Here is a 19,563-nt window from a genome sequence, read left to right as displayed (position 1 = left end):
CTGTTTTCTTTTTCTTTTTATTTCCTAAGATCATGTACAATGTCTTCAATGAGTACGGCTACCTCGCATGAGTGCTCCACGAAGCATCCCCTTCACTGAGCACCGCCTTAGCCTCTCTCATAACGTATGGAATCTTCTCGTAATCGGGTAGCGACTTCCACTGCTCAATGTTAACCTGCAAGAGAAGCAGAACTCGGTTGTAGCCGGTTGGGCAAAAGTTTAGCGCATACTCCCTACATGTGTTCAGATACTGTTTGCATAAACAACAAATTATGCAGTTCACCTTGGATTTGCATTTTGCACTCCCAGGCATGCATTATTAAAGCAACTTCTAACTTCCTGTCATTGACACAATGACACTGCATCAGAGGCACCACATATATTAAACCAACCTTAAGGAGATCATTAGGTGACCATGCTGAAGACATCACGTAAAAACTTAATACACTCAAACACTGATGTAATGAATTATCATAAATGTAAAATGTTTCTCGCTCATAGTATTAGCCTGTGACAAATATAATGAATATAAGCAATGAAGGTGTTTTTATGTTGGGTGCAACCTCATAATAAGAAGGTTCTATTATAAAGACCACAAACAACTCCTTGATTTTAAGGTGTTTAGGAGGTTCTTATTTTTTTTAAATCTGCAGTTCTTGCAATCAAGGCTTAGGCAGAGCTGCAGTTAGTGTGCTCATAAAAAATAGGACTCAGTGAAACTATATGGAGCACGACTTTAACATGACCACTTGATTCAAAGTGCTTTTGACATTTATGTCCATCATTCGGTCTCACTATGACAAAACCATACCTTTAAGGAAATGACAAGTAGATGAGAAACTTACCAAAAGTGGATGGTAGCCCAGTGTTGCAAGATGCCTCAGTTTGGTCACAACGCTTCCTTTCACAGCCGACGTGTGTCTCCAATAACTTTGGTAATTTGCAGTCAGCACAACCAATCTAAGAATGCAGAAGAAATCGGAGCACATAAAAAAAAAAACTCCACAAGCAAAGGAAGTTCTGTCTTTTCTATACTTCTGCCAGCAGCTCTAAAGCTAACAGATCTCTCAGAAAAGGCATATACTAGTTAAGACAAGCTAGCCTTAGCTCAGCAGGCTTCATCAGAAATTTCTTTTTATAACACTGGATAACACTGGCCACCTAGGGAGCACTGTACCAAAATGACCTTTCAAATATGTTCATTATTAGAAGAACTAGGATAAATGAAAATGTTGGCAGGAAGTAAGGCTGCCTCGAGAGGAAGGATGCAGACTTTTATTTCAAATTTAAGTTTTTTTTTTTGCACAGTGTGGCAGTTTGATACTTTGCAGAAATGATTGTGAGCACATGATCTACGTACCACACTTGTCTGTTAGAAATGCCCAGACCTGGTGATGGACTGTTCACTCACTTCTGAATGAGTAGACCTGTCAATGTTTTGACGGTATCTGTGTTGCCTTTAAATATACTGTGTGTGCAATCACTGCATTGTGAAATTTACATCTAAATAACTCCATATCATACTTCCTCTAGTTAAAGATGAACATTGATACCCTGAATTGTCAAACCATATGCTATTTATTGACAAGCATTGTTGCAAGTTCTGAAAACTTTTTTAAGTGTGCAGAGTGTTTGAGTGGTGCACACAACAGGCATAAATGTGCGCAGTATGAACTGATTGAGCAGACAGCAACATGTAGCGAGAGATCACAATTTCACAAGGCTGTATAACGAACATTGTTACTTGCCGCTGTCTTACTTCAAGCTCCTGTAGTTAAAGCACAATGGGAATTACTATATGTCAAGAAATGGACATCACTAAGTAAGGAACAGAAAGAGGTGTCTAATGCTCACTCGCAAATTCTATGCTACACCTCAAGATTATACTGTTTCATACATATTAGGCAATGCTACAAAAGCTAGAGAGTCTTCTGTCAATCTGCACATTCACAACTAAAAAGTAGTGTGCCACATATAAAAGCTATACAGTGTCTTTTTAGACTATTATACAGACTTTTTAGAAAAAGGGTATGAGCTTAGCAAACGTAGCGTTATGCACAGGAATTACCAGGCTAGGCAGACATACTTTGCCGCTAATAGTAATGTGAGTTTCAGAAGACTAATAAACTTTATTTAATTAACCTTTTTATTAGACCCTTGAGGTAGTTGTTTACACGACAAACTTGGAGGCAGTCATTTTTTAATGCACCTGCATTTTTTTTTCATCTTGAAAATTGCACCGAATTTGAGATATTAGAGACTTTTAGCGTGTCCGGTATTCGGGCAAGCGTGGGCAGTTTTCCGGTTTAGCGGGGGCGTCAACGTGAGCGGCCAGATTGGTGGCGCCAGCTGGTGGCGCAAAGCTCAACCACACAAACACAGAGCTAATTACTATATTCTGCTTAGCTGCTGGCGTAAATTTTCGACAGTGGCGTAATCGTGTTCACAATTACGCCGCTGCCAAAAATTTGCACGAGTGGCGAAGCAGGATATGGTGAGTTACTGCAGTTTTAGCTATGCGTTTGTCTGGTTGAGCTCTACAACACCAGGCGCTCTTCACCGCTCCGGCCGCTCAAGTTTACGCCCCGACCATCCGGTAATCCGCCCAAACCGCTCTTGTTTACCGGAATAGTGTACAAGCTAAAAGTCTCTATTTACTATCACCGATTTCAACGCTCCATCCAAGCAATATTCAAACCGAGCATGCATCGCTGCTACGTCAGATGGAAACACCCAGTGTTGAAACATGTGACAAAGGTTGAATGATGCAATGTTGTGGAAAATACGGATACGGCAAGTCACGGCGGATGTTTGTCAGGCTAAACGAGCCGTATCATCTATCGACATCTTAAGGGTATTCTAACCCAAAAATTTAATAACAGCCCCCACAGTAGAACCTCCATGCAACCGCTTAAAGAGGTAGTCATTACCCATAGTTAGGTTTTGAAATGGCTTGTTACCACAACTTGTCACCATGACTGTCATGTTTCTATGGCAACTTTTGCCATAGCTTGATGCTGGGTGCTAAATGGATTGTGCTGCTAATGAAGTGTAGAACCAATGTTCTGCTTTAGGGGCCCTTGATGATTTTTTTTCCAAACGTGCTTTAAACAATGCATGTGTGTGGTATACTTGGTGTGCTCTCCTATATCACTGAAATATAGTTGAATGTTTACAAGATGGACATGTATGTTTGCTTCCGTAAATAACACTTTTGGGTCCCATTACCTTGAGGTTGGTTGCCCACAAGGTGCCCTTTGGTTTGAATCTTACTATAACAATACTGTTATAGTAGAATATCAAACACAGAACCCAGGGCTATGGCAACATCAACGTCAGCTTAAAAATATGTTGGCACTGTAATTGTTTATCACTACTGTTATGAATGTCAAAACGACAGAGAGAGCACTCACGCATGTACCCACAACAAAGTACAATTGTTGCAGGTTGTGTAAGGTAATCAGTACTATTGAGGCATGACCAACGGACACTTCAAGAACTAAAAGAAATAATAAACAGCTACCACTGTGAAATTGTGTCACGAGTACTAGTTCACAAATATACAACTTACATCTTAGCGTCTTCAGGTACTCTCAAATCTTCGATGTAGGAATAACCACCTTCAGGTGTTGACGCCATTTGTGTGCTCACAGCCATTGGATATTCGCCTTTTCGCATGACCACAGCAAAATCTGAATGTGTAAAAGATAAAAGAAACACAAAGTGCTTTTAGAAATCCTTCCTTTCCTTTCCTAGAATGCTTCCTTTCCTTTCCTAGAAAATGGGTACACCTCTTAGCAGCCTGTGGGTGCCAAGGCAATGAGACGCTACTTAAATATATATACATATTAAAGGTCATTGAGCTGCTTAACTATTCCAAAGTTGGCTATTTATACTAAAAATTGGGTACAGAAATTTTTAAATTCAGATGTCTTCAAATGCCATGTTATTCAAGGTGGTGTTGGGCCACTGACTCCAAGGAAACAACATTATATAGTCAAGAAATTTGTGCTAAAGGGGAACTTGCAGCCTCTTCAGATTTATCCCTGAATGTCAGGTGTTTGCAGAATAGCCCATAAAACTTTGTGAATGTCTTGAATGTGACTTCCATTAATGCCATTTTTCCAACTCTATAGAAGCAATGCGTGTGGCATTTATAACATGCCCTTTCAGGTTACTGTAGCATAACGTCATTGTTTGAGCAATCAACATAGGTGTTTGCATTCTTTAAAGTTATTTGTGATCCCATTACCTTAGAAGTTTGATTAACAGCTCAAGGACACTAGAGGGAACAGAAGAGAGAATGGAGCACTGACTTCCAACAGTCTTGTCGGAAGTTAGCACCCAGTTCTCTCATCTGTTCCCTCTGGGGTCCTTGCGCTGTTAATCGAACTTTATAATCAAACTTCAAACTATGTTTTACCAACAACCCCAATCTTACACCCTTCTTAATCCCATTGCCTTGGAGTCTCCGTTTAGTGCTTTTTTGAGTCATTTCTACTACAACAATATTGGTCACAGTTATAGGCATAAAAAACTAGCTTAGCAGGTAGGGTGACAATAGGCGGTAAAACATATGCTCTACAAGAATTTTTTAAAGCTACAGCTAGTACCTCCCGACCTATAGAGTCCACATACAAGGGCAACTATGCAGGGTTATTAACTTATTTGTAGTATCTTCAATTAATAGATAAATCTATTAGTATAAATAAATTAATTAAACAGAACTATGGAGGTAGTGAAACGTAGCTAGTCATGTGGTGTGGCCTGTGAGCAAACTGAAAGCTGAAGGAAACCGTAACACACATCGCTGCAAAATAAGCATCCCGAACAACACCTCATTCTGCCAGTCGCACTCACCAATGAAGTAGCTGTGCCTTGTCCAGAGTCCCGCAGCAACAAACTGCGCTCCTCCGAGGGCAACTTCGAGGCACTTTTTTAGGGGGACAAGCAAGCTGCTCTCTTCAGCCACTACTGCGATGGCTTCCTTTCGGAGCCTGTCTGGTAAGACTGGCCCTTGATACTCACTGAGATCTATGCGGGCGCATTGCTCCAATTGGAGCAAGTTGGTTAGCATGGTAGGCCACTTCTTGCTAGGTACTGCCAGGAAAAAAAAAAAAACAAAAACAATGATGCAAAATTTCTCAGCAGCAAAGTTAAATTTAAATAGGCAGCCAGGTGGAATGTCCTGCCAACATGTTCTCAGCATGGAGTCACTCAGTGCATGCACCTTGCTCTGTGTGATAACCACAGTTGCAATTGAAACATGTAACATGAGGCATTTGCATTTATCAATCGCTACTACCACATGGAACATGCTTCAAACCAGGATTACTGTGTGCTGAGAGTAAAGTGCAAAATGTGCCTAAATAGTCCTGCGGAAAACATTTTGTTTTAGAACTTCATCTAATGTAGCGAAGTAACAAGAATAAACAAGAAGCTAAACATACATGCCCCCAGTGGCCGTTTTCTTAAGCTAGTGGTCAAGCTAGTACACGAGTGAGGCCAATACATATATTTGACTATGCGTGACTTAGCCTGACTTTGTAATGACATTAAAGGTAGATATTAGTTGCCTAATGGTTCACTTAAAAGAATGCACTCAAAGCTTGCACGAAGTTAATAATATTGTAGCGAGATATAAGCTATTCTTTGTCATCTGTACATGATCATCATCATGTGGGGCTCATATGGGGTTCTTCTTCATCATCGCTTGTGGGGCTGGCTCTCGAGTGTGATCCGTGCTGTGGGCGTGATCGCTTCGCCGTATCTTCGAGTCGGAATAAACGTAGTGACGACTGCTACGTCACAAGTGGTGGAGTGTGCTTTTCGGTCCTCCGTCCTCTGACTCCCCGCTCAACCTCCTGGAGCTTCGATCGGGTCGCCGATTGTGCCAGCTGTCCGCCACCATGTCGCAGGACGAGCCAACAGGCACTTCTACTTCCACCATCTCGGCCTCGGCTACCCCGGCCTCCCCGTATTGGGTTGTCAGTGGACACCAGCGTGATCCCCATCTGTTTGCTGGACTTCGCGGGGAAGACGTCGAAGATTGGCTGGACGACTACGACCGAGTGAGTTCGGCTAACCGTTGGGACGATGCGTCCAAGCTACGTCACGTCGCCTTTTATCTGACCGGAGTGGCCAAGACTTGGTTTTTCAACCATGAGGTTGATTTCACGAACTGGGGCGCTTTTAAACAGCAGCTCCGCCAAATCTTCGGCACACCGGCTGTTCGTTCCGCCCTCGCCAAAAAGACGCTCGACACTCGCAAGCAACAAACCGGTGAATCTTACACGTCGTACATCGAGGATGTGCTTGCTCTTTGTCGACGGGTGAACCCGGCTATGACAGAATCAGACAGAGTTCGCCACACCCTCAAAGGCATCGGAGCTATTGCTTTCCATGCTTTAGCCATCCAGAACCCCGCTACCGTTGCTGATATCGTCGCTACTTGCCAGCGCCTTGACGAACTCGAATCAGTACGGTTGCAGCCAGACACCACTCCGAACACTACTGCCGACGACCCTACTTTACGAGCAATGATACGCGCAATAATTCGAGAAGAGCTCCAGTATCTTGGCTTAGCCGCAGGGCCTATGACTTGTCATGCCTCCGATACCAATCTGCGAGACGTTATCAAGGAGGAATTGGCGTCCATGGCTGGTGCAGCGTACACGGACCCTCTAACCCCTAGGGCCCCATCCACGTACGCACAAGTAGCCGCAGCTACTCCAGTCATCGTTCCACCGATGCCTCCAAAACCAACACCGGCCCCCATCGCGTCCATGACTACCAGCGCACCTACCCAAACCAGCTATCCGCAGTGGCGTCCTCCTCGTCCCATCTGCTACTACTGCGGCTATCGTGGCCACATAGCACGTTTTTGCCGCAAGCGCCAGCAAGACGAGCGTCGCGGATATGACGTATACGAACGGGATGACTTTTCGCCCGGAGCTACTTTTCAACGTTTAGGGAGCTTCCACGACCAACGCCGTCCTTATGGTCCACCACGCGGACGCTCTCCATCGCCTACTGTAGCATCCGAGACGGCTCAGCCGTACCGTCCTGCGAGACGCCGCTCGCCGTCCCCCCTTCGCCGCTCTACGTCCCCACTAAGACCTGCTTCTCAATTCGCCGATCGTCGTCCGGAAAACTAAAGTATGCAGCTTTTGGAGGAAAAGCTGCATCGAACGACAGGACAGAAATTCCTCCATCGCGTCCGTGCAATGTGATATTGGTTGTAATAGAAGGTGTCCAAGTAGAAGCTTTAATAGACACTGGTGCTAGTGTTTCAGTCATTCACTGTGAATTGTGTTCGCGACTTCGGAAAGTTACGACCCCCTATGATGGACCTACGCTACTCGCTGCTCAAGGGGCTGCCATTCGACCTATCGCCATGTGCACAGCTCGTATTTCTATCGATGGACTTCTGCATTACGTACAATTTGCAGTGCTAAGTTCGTGTGCGCAACAGCTCATATTGGGATGGGATTTTCTTTCTACGGCCTCCGCCTCCATCTGCTGTGGGCAAGGCGTTCTCCACATGACCGACACGACATATTCACTTCATGCAGATGACGCACGACTTCACTTTCTTGCTGCAGAAGATACCGCGCTACCTCCTCGCCATCAAAGCATTGTGACTATCACGTCTGATGTGATTGACTGTGGCGACGTGCTTGTATTACCATCTGCACGCTGTCTCGCAAGAGGGATTACCTTTGCATCAGGGCTGGTTAGGTTTGATCATGGCTCTGCGCTTCTCTACGCTACAAACCCGACATCCGAAACAATTCTCATCCCTAAAGGCACTACATTGGCTTCCGCCACCGAATCGGAGTCTATATCTGTTGTTTCATTTAAACCAGCTTCCTCTGAAGTTCCTTGTACCGGACGGACCGCATCTCCTTCAGCTCTTGCAGCTGCCATCAGTTCCGACCTGACACCTTCACAGTCACAACAATTGCTTGCTTTGCTCCAGAAACATGAAGCTTCGTTTGACGTGCATTCAGCTTCGTTGGGAAAGACTTCGATTACGACGCATCGGATACAGACAGATGGTACATCCATCGTGCGCCGTAGACCATATCGCGTATCGCTAGCCGAGAGGAAAGTCATTGACGAGAACGTCGCGGACATGCTCCAACGGAATATAATACGCCCTTCTGCTAGCCCTTGGTCTTCCCCCGTTGTTTTGGTTCGGAAGAAAGACGGCTCTGTTCGATTTTGTGTCGACTACCGAGCACTTAACAAGATCACGCGCAAGGATGTATACCCTATGCCGCGAATAGACGATGCCTTGGATTCCCTGCAAGGTGCCGAGTACTTCTCCAGCATCGATCTACGTTCCGGCTACTGGCAGATACCTATGCATGAGGACGATAAAGAGAAAACAGCGTTTTCAACACCAGATGGGCTCTACGAATTTAATGTCATGCCATTCGGCCTCTGCAATGCACCCGCAACGTTCGAGCGCATGATTGACACCGTTCTTCGTGGCCTGAAGTGGAAGACGTGCCTGTGCTATCTGGATGATATTGTTGTTTTCTCGTCAACTTTCTCTCAGCACCTGCAACGTCTGGATGAAGTTCTCACATGCCTTGCCAACGCTGGACTTCAGCTAAACACCAAGAAATGCCATTTTGCGAGCAAGACGATTAAGGTACTCGGTCACATTGTGAGCAAAGATGGCATTCGTCCTGATCCTGACAAGGTTTCGGCAGTTCGGCACTTCCCTCGTCCCGAAAAGACCAAAGATTTGCGCAGTTTCCTAGGCCTCGCCTCCTATTTTCGCCGATTCATACGAGGCTTCGCCTCCATAGCGTCACCTCTGCACAAATTACTGGGTTCTAATGTTCCCTTTGTGTGGTCTCCCGAATGTGAATCTGCGTTCGCCCATCTGAAGCGCGCTCTCACATCGGAACCAGTACTACGCCATTTTGATGAAGCTGCTCCTACCCTCCTGCATACGGATGCTAGTGGTCATGGCATTGGTGGCATTCTCCTACAGCGAGACGACGCTTTAGGGGAGAGGGTCGTCGCATACGCAAGTCGCGTTCTGACAAACGCCGAAAGGAATTACACCATCACAGAGCAGGAATGCCTAGCTATCGTTTGGTCTGTACAGAAGTTTCGACCTTATCTTCACGGCCGCCATTTCACCATCGTTACAGACCATCATGCATTGTGCTGGCTTTCGACGCTGAAAAACTTGTCTGGACGGCTTGGTCGGTGGATCCTTCGTCTACAGGAATACGACTTTACTATTACCTACAAGTGCGGAAAAAAACACCAGGATGCAGACGCGCTTTCTCGCTGTCCGCTTCCTACGACGCCATGCAATGGACCTCCAACTACCATCCGTGACAAGCTTTCGCATGACCCCTCTTCACATGCTTTCTTGTTGGCCCCTGTAGACGAGATGCCTAAACACGACAACGGATTCTTTCAATCTCATCAATTGGCGGACTCTTACTGTCGGCGCATCATAGACCACCTTCAAGGAGCTTCGCGCCCACCTAACGCCCGCCTTCGTCGACAGCTGACGCAATTTAAGATTGACAACCGCGTCCTGTACCGTCATGTCTATCACCCTGACGGTCAGCGCTGGGTTCCTGTCCTGCCACGCTCTCTACGTGCTCATGTCCTGCAGGCTTCTCACGACGACATGACTGCTGGTCACCTTGGTTTCCAGAAAACCTATGACCGCATCAAAGGTCGCTTCTACTGGCCTGGATTGTCCGCCAGTGTAGCGAGGTATGTCGCTTCCTGCGCCCTATGTCAGCGTCGAAAGCTCCCTACATCAGCTCCAAGCGGACAACTGCAACCGGTTCCTTGTCCGTCGCAACCATTTGAAATCGTTGGCATTGACCTGTATGGTCCTCTTCCTGTGACTCCCACCGGTAAACGATGGATTGTGACAGCCGTTGATCACTTGACACGCTACGCCGAAACAACTTGTGTGAGCTCTGCCTCAGCCTCTGAAGTTGCTGCATTCATACTTCAATCCTTAATACTGCGCCACGGTGCTCCTCGCGTCCTCCTGAGCGACCGTGGAAAAGCATTCCTCTCGCAACTAGTAGACGAGGTACTCAGAGCCTCCGGAACCACCCACAAGACTACCTCCAGTTACCATCCGCAAACTAACGGCCTCACAGAGCGATTTCATCGCACGCTGTCAGACATGCTAGCCATGTACATCGAACCGGATCACAGAAACTGGGACGCAATTTTGCCATTCGTGACTTTTGCGTATAATACCGCGGTTCAACGCACGACCGGTTACTCGCCATTCTACCTTGTCTATGGTCGTTCGCCCAGTTCCTGTCTTGACGCCTCTTTCTTCGCGCCAACTGTCAATCAATGTCCATCCTCCTGTGAAGAATATGTGTCCCGCATTCTGCGTTGTCGCCAGCTCGCTCGCATCAACACCGAAGCACAGCAACAGGACCGCAAGCAGCATTACGACGCCTCTCATCGCGTCGTGTGCTTCCGCCCTGGCGACGAAGTGCTACTCCGGACACCAGTTCGTACTCCTGGCTTGTGTGACAAGTTTCAACTTCGGTTCATCGGCCCCTACAAAGTCTTGGAGCAGACTTCCCCGGTTAACTATCGCGTGGTACCAGTTATTGTTCCAAGTGACCGCCGCTGCCGCGCTGCTGAGGTTGTCCACGTGTCCCGTATGAAGCCTTTCACGCGGCGTTCGCCGCCCCTTTGAATTGCGGCCAGGATGGCCGCTCTCGCGCGAGGGGACATTAGTGTAGCGAGATATAAGCTATTCTTTGTCATCTGTACATGATCATCATCATGTGGGGCTCATATGGGGTTCTTCTTCATCATCGCTTGTGGGGCTGGCTCTCGAGTGTGATCCGTGCTGTGGGCGTGATCGCTTCGCCGTATCTTCGAGTCGGAATAAACGTAGTGACGACTGCTACGTCACAATATGTTTAATAGAAATGTCTTCCTAATGTTGTTCCTACCCAAGCTTGCAAGCAGCTACCACACAAGGAACCTATTAAAAAATACACAGAAAATGTCAGTAGGCATTATCTATGCGTGTAAAAAATAATTCTACAAGGTGAAGTGCGTTTTGCCATAGTCTGCTGCAGCTCCTTGATCTCTACATTATCTCTACTGTTGATCTCTAGAAGACTCACTAATAGTGCACTGCCAAATGTTTTTGTCACTTCGTGCCCTCTCTTTTACAAATTACTGATAAACAAACATGCCAGCTCCATTGACCATTCAAAAATTCTTGAACACAGGACACATGATCCCATGGCTGGGTACGTATCAGAGTACGTGGATGACTGACTGTTTGTAGAGTGGGTTATAAAGGTCACCATAGTAGAGGGCTCTAAACTAATGGTGACCAACTTAAGTTTTTTAACCCCTTACCTTTCAAAGACGAAACATATAAATACCCAGCAAAAAATGTTTATTGTCTATCTATGTGTGCAAAACACATCAATATAAGCATAATCAACAAAAGGAAAAATATCTTGTGGAAATTTTTTCAGCAATGGGAGGAAAACTGCAGGCAGGAAACTGGAAGTGGGCTTCACCCCAAACCACCTAAGGCTTCATCTGGAATTTGTACTGGCAGCTCTCGTCATATGTGAACCATGGGTGTACATTTCATTTGCTTTACACCACGTGTGCGACACCACTGCAGCTGGAGATTTGAAATTGGTCTCTCTCTTCTGACAGCGCTTCAAAAAAAGGAAAAAAAAGTGCGCCACATGCGAAACTACTTCTTCATCCTGCATTTCTTCTCCAGACCAACAAATGACACTTCCTGCCTGTCATTCAGTGTTGGCCAAAGACATTTAGCTAGAAACTTTGTACTCAACACTGAAACTCTGCAACAAAAAAATTTTATTCTGGTACACTCTAAAACAAAATTATCTTGCCGCAAAGAAAGTATCTTGCCGCACAACAAGAAACGTCATCTGTCTTGCCCACATTTCTTTTCTTTAACGCTCCAAGCCCGGTACTTCCCAGTAATGAATGGCATGCGCTTTATCAGCACGACATAGCATTGCCGATGGGAAAGTAGCGGGTGCAGCGTTTTCAAGAAAGGAAACGAAAGCAAGGCAGATGATGATTATTGTTGAGTGGCAGAAGTACACCCCAGAGGGTGTACGTCTGTCTGAGAGTGTGTGTTGCTTGTAGGCAACACTCTTCAAGAAAGGGTTAAAGCAATATTTTTTTAAGCAATAGTACCATTCTGGCTTATTTTTCATATAAACAGGGTGACTCCAACCTATGAGGATCACGTGCTACCATTTAGCAAGAAAATCTTCCTCGATAAAGGACTAACGATGTAACAGCTACTACTGTCATCTATGGAGTGAAAGAAAAATATGCCATATGACGGCCTCTGTACATCACAAGCCATTTAGAAAGAGGTGAAATACCCATGACAGGGGGTGCTTTTTATAAGCCGTAAAGTTACAAGCAGAGCTTGTCAAGATGCTTAAAAAGTTATAAGTTTACCTAAAGCTCTTCAAAGTTCATGTAAATCTAACAACAGAAGTGTTTCTGCATTCCACCCTAATCAAAATGTGGCTGCTGTGTCAGGGAATTGAACATGTGACTTTGTGCTCGGCGGCAGAATGCCATAGCAATTGAGCCACACGGTTGTTGTTTCAACACAAGCAGCTAATACGGATACTACACATACATTGTTGGATTGATGGACGTGCACATATGGATACTACACATACAAGAGAGAAAGAAGGGGCTGAAAAAGCAGAACGGAGAGAACCACCATGCAACTGCTCACCCTTGAACTTTGCTTTGTTGAGGAACTGCTCATCAAAGGCCCGCTCCAGCAACTCCTTTGGGAAACAGTGCAGCCTTGCCAGATTTGTCACAATCCTTGCAAATATATGCGGTGCCACAAGTTCCAACGTGCCAATCTTTTCCTGACAGGATGTCAAAATGCGGGCGGCCTCACGAAACAGATCAGTCTGCTTTGGACAGGCAGCCACTAAGTCCGCGAATGACACCACAGAGACTCTCTTATCTTGGGTGATGCTTTCTTCTTCCTTGATGATGCGCTCTGCCAAGTATTCCGACAGGCATGGTGTGGCATATTCATGCTTGTAACAGCAATCAAGCACCAAACTCAGCTCCGACAGTGGCCAGTGGTTATCCATACTGCGATGCACAAGGGCTTCAAGAAGACGTGACGTCCGAGGAGTGTCACGCATAAAGCTGGCAAGAACAGCCCTGATAGTCTGGCAAGTTGAAGGAAAAGCATAAATAAGAGAAAACATGATCTGCTAAAACTGTTTGTATGTCTTTCTACATGTTACTCTTAAATGTGATTGCCCTGGACAATTTGGCAACATGATTAATTTCTAATGATGATTGCTCTGAACTGGTGCACTGAGGTAGAATTGTTCTTTTTCCTCCTCCTCATCATCATCATCAGCCTGGTTACGCCCACTGCAGGGCAAAGGCCTCTTCCATACTTCTCCAACAACCCCGGTCATGTACTAATTGTGGCCATACTGTCCCTGCAAACTTCTTAATCTCATCCGCCCACCTAACTTTCTGCCGCCCCCTGCTACGCTTCCCTTCCTTTGGGATCCAGTCCGTAACCCTTAATGACCATCGGTTATCCTGCCTCCTCATTACATGTCCTGCCCATGCCCATTTCTTTTTCTTGATTTCAACTAAGATGTCATTAACTCGCGTTTGTTCCCTCACCCACTCTGCTCTTTTCTTATCCCTTAACGTTACACCTATCATTCTTCTTTCCATAGCTCGTTGCGTCGTCCTCAATTTGAGTAGAACCCTTTTCGTAAGCCTCCAGGTTTCTGCCCCGTAGGTGAGTACTGGTAAGACACAGCTATTATACACTTTTCCCTTGAGGGATAATGACAACCTGCTGTTCATGATCTGAGAATGCCTGCCAAACGCAGGCATTTAGGTGCTCCTCAAAGGAGCACCTAAATAAGATTTCAGTCTACTTTTCTCTCTCTCTCTCTCTCTCTCTCTCTAACAGAAAGCTTTTGATTCAGTGATCACAGTGTGACTGGACATCAGACAGGACATGGCTTTCCCAGATGCTGTTTACAGTTTATGGGGCAAGGTCAGGGTGACATCAACTTTTCAGCTTATGTCACTTAGTTGCAAGCAGAAGTGTAGAAGCAGTGGCAGTGCACAGAAAAAGTTGCATATACTCTTAAGAACAACAGGGGTAAAGTGTCTGGGACACGGTGGCACAACAAAGGATTACTGGCTCTTGCACATATTGGAGTGACTGGCAGGCATTGTAAAGATACATGAGGCTATGGTATACAGTACTTTGGAATCCAGTGCTAGGAAAACACAGAACAAGACAAGGAAAGACACAACACACTGCTTTGTGGTTTCTTGTCTTGTTCCATGCTTTCCTTGTGCTGTTTTGCACAATGCAACCATACCAACTTGCCAAGTGTACCATTCTGCTATAGTAGTATATCTTTCAGACTGGTGCCCATAATGTTAGTCATCAAGCTGGGGTTGCAGTGTTGGTTAATTTCTTTCCAGGATATCGATTCTCATTTGAATTGGCAAGGTAATCCAGTGAAAGCAGGCTTGACCTAACGAATGGCAAGTTTCCTGTCAGAGTTAAACTCCGTCCCCAGCTATGGCCACACTTGCATTGACTGCATTCAATTTGCAGCCAAACACCTGATGTGTAAATATTCAGCGAACAAAAAGCACCGTGGAGAATGCACCTCCGCCAGGAAGAGGCTCCAAGCTATGAGGAGTGAATCTGATCACTCATTGGGCTAGAAGACCACTGCATGACCCTGAAGTATCTCCTGCATATTGACAGGGAATCTGAGCTCTTATACTGGTTGTAAATACTGTTGCTCACAGTGTGCCTTCCCTTTCCAAGACACTTTCTTTGCCTTTCTTGTATTAGGCCATAGAGACGCCCTTAAAAAAACAAAATGTGTCTTCAATAAATCAAATTTCACATAACCTCGCGCTGAAGTGTACGACAGGGTGCCCATTGCAACCGGTTTCAAAATGTTGCAAAAGCCACTGTACAATGCACCACAGAAAAAAAAAAGCAGTACCAAAGACTTAAGAGGCTTGAAGAACAAGGAAACAAACAAAAAATGAGCACATGACAATGAGACCTCTTTGTCTTGTCCTCATGTCTTAATTTTCTTTTCTGTTCCTAATCTTTTCTTCAAGTAGAACATGTGCGAGTTAACCAAGCAATTTCTGCTCAAACAATCACAGAAGGCCCCGACACATTACGCATCAAGGAGAATTATAAAAATTTGTTCACCTTTATATCTGGCTATGAGGAGTGCATTTATACAAAAACAATTCAATTATAATTGCGTAAATAATAAGTTACAAATTAATTAATTAGCCATTCAAATGCTCAACTACTCGCAACTGAAGACTCACTCTAGGATATAAAGAACACTAAATGTGGGCTTTGCATTAAGTTTCCCACACTTAAATCAGAATCTGGAAGTATCGAAACGAGTATATGAAAAATGATCAGTTGTTTTTTCTGGGGTTAAAGGAATGCACACTACTGCTATGATATACTGAAAGGAATACGTACCTTGGGGGCGTATGATGATAAGTTATCAGCCACAACTTGTTCACCGCCTCTCAACAATTCCTTGACACAGGGCACCAGGAAGCAAGTTGAAGGATTCATGCCTACAGTAATAACAATTGTGGCTGCCTGTTCTGGGTCCAAATTTGGGAGCTGTGAAAGCAGGCTGACGGCCAATTTCTTTGAATGGAGAAATGAAAACAAGAATTCAGAAAATGATGATTTCAGTTTTCTGGGCCTAGTAAGGCATTACAACAGTAACAAGATACTACAAGTCATCACATGATGATTTCACTAGACAAACACAGCACTGCAAGATAATTTTGTCTCCTTTCAGCTGGCATTCTATCATGAAGGCATTATTTGCACTAAAGGCTTGGTGGCCTATAGTTGCAGTAGCACTTTGACATAACGAAAACGGACATAACAAATGATCGGAAATAATCAAGTAAATATGTTTCTTCCCAATGTCAGCCTGTAATGATCACATGCTTATAATGAGAATACTAGATATAGCGAACATATATTTGTGTTGGATATTACCTTGTTATAACGAGGCTAGACTGTAAGCATACAATAGCATAAATTTGGCCCTTGTTCGTTAACACACATTCTTCACTATCGCCATTATCATTAGAGCACTTAACGTTATCAAAAACAATAACATGCAACTATATCAAACAGTTCTAATCTAGTATCACCTATGCTTCTTGAGTAGCTTGGTTATGAGGAGCATGATAGATTTCCTAGCATGATACAGTCCAGATGCATAAAATTAAAAAACAGACTTTGGATCAACAACAGGCAGATTAAAACACATACATTTTCAAATCATAGCAGGAAATCACCAATTTTTACCTAATATAGTGCTCTGACTGCAACCTTCAAAATAACTTTTTCTAAGGTTGAAAATATTAATGGCTATCTTTGGTGCCGTAAGTACATGAGAGTGAAGTCTCCAAATGCAATTATATGAAACAAGAAGTGGTAGTACCTCAACAAGAGTAGGATCCAGCTCTTTCGTATAAGCAAACTTGAAACAGCGCACAACATCATCAATGTTGGTAAAGTCCAACTGAATGGGCAGTTGAGCTTGGAACACAAGTGGAATAGCTATCTTTAATGCGTCTGTTATAGAGGAGCTTGACTTCTGCCACTGAAGCAGCATGTCCACAAATATAAGTTCTGACAATGTCAAACTGTTGATGCTGTGCTTCAGCATCTGGCCAATGGCTTGGACGAGGGCAGTGTTGGTAGGAATCTGAAGAAGCGTGCACAGCTTGAGCAAGGACAGCACTTCTTGTGCCTCATAATATCGCATCCGCTTAAGTGCCCTGTTGCATAATTCTCGGAAGCCCGGATGAGAAGTCAAGCTCTTGAAGTCCACTTGTTCAGGCTGTTGCCTGGAATGAAACAACGGTCTGAGTATTAACTATAGCAAGCAAACATACTAACGTGAGGCAAATCCTGAGTTACAGCAAATCCCAAATGAAGTGACTGACTGAAATGAAATGAAATGACTTGCTGTTGGGCAAGTTGGTTATAGTCTACATAAGGCATTTTAGTGCAATTTAAAGAAACGAAAGACCTGAGAAGCCAGTGGACAGTGTGAGCGCTAATCTGCTGCACCTGCGTATCTGTCAGATTGAAAAAAAAGAAGCATGGATGCCAAAGAGACAAGCCAGGTCGTACGTTAGCTGTGCTACTGGTGTTGTGTATGAAATCTCGCTTTTGGTGTGGGAGGACCTATGTAGGTAATGCTTGGAGATGTATTAAAGACTGGGCACAGGAACATGAATTGTCTGTAAAGAATAAATGTAATGTGCATTTACCTGCTCACTGCAACACTTGCAAATACGTACTACGGCTTTATAAGAAGATACGAGGCAGACGTAATGACATGTTGGATGGGAGCTGTTGGAAAAAGGGCCATGAATTGTATTACTAACACAGCAGTTTATTTTTATCTCTTCGGTAGTGAATTCTATTTTTTTTTTTACATGACCTTTTGATGACGTAACTGCTGCACATATGTACATTTGGTAGTCTTTTTGCTGTTTTCTGTTTCCAAAATAAATCAGTTGAACTTAGGGCTTTCCCTGTCCGCTGTGGTTTTTCTTCCCCTCTTTCTCAGTCCTTTTGTTTCCTTGATTGCGCTAAAACGCCTTATGTATCCCAAATGACATGCAGACACCCACACACAACAAAGATATATGTACCAATTGCCACACAAATTTTATCAGTAATTAATATGCTAAAAGTCCTTCAACCATCACGTAAAATTCAATTTGGGCAGATCTTTACGCGGGAAACATGTATGGCTTTACTAAGATTTCAATGCCAACTGCTGCTGTCCTGAAAGTCACCGAACAGAAATATTTTTGCATACTGCAAACCCTTCAGCTGTTCTTGCCGTTGTTGTGGATTCTACTGTGTCACCTAGTGTACAAGTTACATATGGCCTGCATATATTTTATTACCATACATATTTTTGGCCCTATGAGGTGGTTTTTTTTTTCTTCATTTTCTTACTACACACGCACACACACACACAATATATATATATATATATATATATATATATATATATATTGTTGTTTCTACTATGAGAAAAGTAGTAGTAGTCACCATTGTAAGGTGACATCTATTTATGTTATGTTCATTTAAAACTATTAAAGGAAGCATATTACCAAAACGCATCAATCGATATAAATTCTGTTCTTACAACTTACCTAATCGAATCGTGAAGGCACGTAAACGCTGTCAGCACTTGGGCATTGTTCATTACTCGGTGGTGCTGAACGACTAGCTCGAGAATTCTGTCAACATTCTTGGCCCTCTGTAGTTGTTCCGCGAGGATATCTAAAACACACAAAGTTTGAAGCCGTTGACTTGCGCCGTGCAGCCAAAGCACTCGCTGGAAAATCGAGCAGATCTGTTACCTGCGTCTTTCGAAGGTGCACTGGGCGCAAGGGAAGCGTTGGACTTGACCGTAGACGTGATGATCTGGTCGCTTGACGATGCGTTGGATGAAAGAAACCTCAACGCCGGCAGTCGCCTAGGTGCCATGGCCCGCTGCCCGATGCCACGGCACAATATAGAAGGAATTCGCCTCAGCATCTGTAAACACGTTGGTGCACCGCGAGTATCTAGAAAGAAAGCCACTGCTTGCACACACGATACAAATGGCTAGGAGCCAGATTGTAGTCTGTCTGCTTTGAACTTTCGCTCGCACTTCAATCAACCTTCATGCTTTAGAAGAGCCGTGCACTTACCTTGCTTTGATCGAGACCAAGCCGGTATATTATTGCCTGTTCGGCACGACCAAACTGCTCCTAGGATTTCGCTTTCTATACCAGCAATCACATGGCAGCGAACTTGCCAGGAAACACTGGATAATCAATCGTGAACGCAGTTTCTATTTCGGCAGCCGTCCGCTGATCGCGCACATGGACGCGGCCATTTAATTGTGGACTACAAAAAAGCCGGTCGCGATTCCAAAGTCGAGTCAGATCGAGTCTAAGCCAGAACAGCTGACAGTAGTCGTGGTTTCGGTTTAGATTTGGGAGCTATGCCATTCTTAACCATCGCGTTTCTAACGTAGATATCGCACAAAATCTTACTTTTAGCAGTTTCAAATTTCTCGAGGAGATGAGGCTGCTAGTCTGCTTCTACACAGCTTCGTTTACTTACCGAAAAAACACGAAAAACATGAATCTATGCTTACCTGGTCTGTTTGCCGACCTTCGGAATTGGCAGACTCCATGCTAAGAAGACGTGGTTGCAGGACGCCATCACGCGTAAGCTGGACATGCTTTTTTTAACCACTCGAGATTTGGAGATGTAACTCTGTACTGCCTGCCTCTTGCATTATACAAATGCTCTACCCGATAGTATAAGCTATCATTCGGTCACACACTGAAGTGTTAAAAGGCGTGGTGATAAAAAAAAAAAACAGCAGCTTGTTAGAATTGCCA

General features: G+C 44.5%; 1 protein-coding gene and 1 long non-coding RNA gene across 5 annotated transcripts in view; one reads left to right on the top strand and one right to left on the bottom strand.

Annotated features, from left to right (window-relative positions):
• Position 1: 1 nt before the first annotated feature.
• On the bottom strand, positions 2–19,457 carry LOC135899575 (FAST kinase domain-containing protein 2, mitochondrial-like). 3 transcript variants are annotated; one of them, XM_065428882.2, is made up of 10 exons: positions 19,314–19,457; positions 18,529–18,706; positions 18,319–18,448; positions 16,581–16,989; positions 15,590–15,766; positions 12,788–13,244; positions 4,861–5,100; positions 3,572–3,692; positions 846–960; positions 2–175 (listed from the first exon to the last, which is right to left on the bottom strand). In XM_065428882.2, the coding sequence occupies exons 1-10, from the start codon at positions 19,350–19,352 to the stop codon at positions 59–61; spliced, it is 1,983 nt and encodes a 660-aa protein (XP_065284954.1). In that variant the 5' UTR covers positions 19,353–19,457; the 3' UTR covers positions 2–58. The 3 variants fall into 3 exon arrangements, with proteins under 3 accessions (XP_065284954.1, XP_065284956.1, XP_065284955.1); XM_065428884.2 differs by lacking the exon at positions 19,314–19,457 and adding an exon at positions 18,862–19,044 and having other exon boundaries at positions 18,529–18,735; XM_065428883.2 differs by lacking the exon at positions 19,314–19,457 and adding an exon at positions 18,862–19,044.
• LOC139059317 (uncharacterized) overlaps positions 19,164–19,563 on the top strand; it is a 64,856-nt gene continuing 64,456 nt past the window's right edge. For both annotated transcript variants that reach the window (XR_011514079.1, XR_011514080.1), the window contains exon 1: positions 19,164–19,386. This is a non-coding gene — a long non-coding RNA (uncharacterized lncRNA). The remainder of the gene's footprint in view (positions 19,387–19,563) is intronic.

Source organism: Dermacentor albipictus, chromosome 4 (assembly GCF_038994185.2).
Source record: "Dermacentor albipictus isolate Rhodes 1998 colony chromosome 4, USDA_Dalb.pri_finalv2, whole genome shotgun sequence".
Taxonomy (NCBI): Eukaryota; Metazoa; Arthropoda; class Arachnida; order Ixodida; family Ixodidae; genus Dermacentor; species Dermacentor albipictus.
This window is presented reverse-complemented; position numbering and strand designations above follow the sequence as displayed.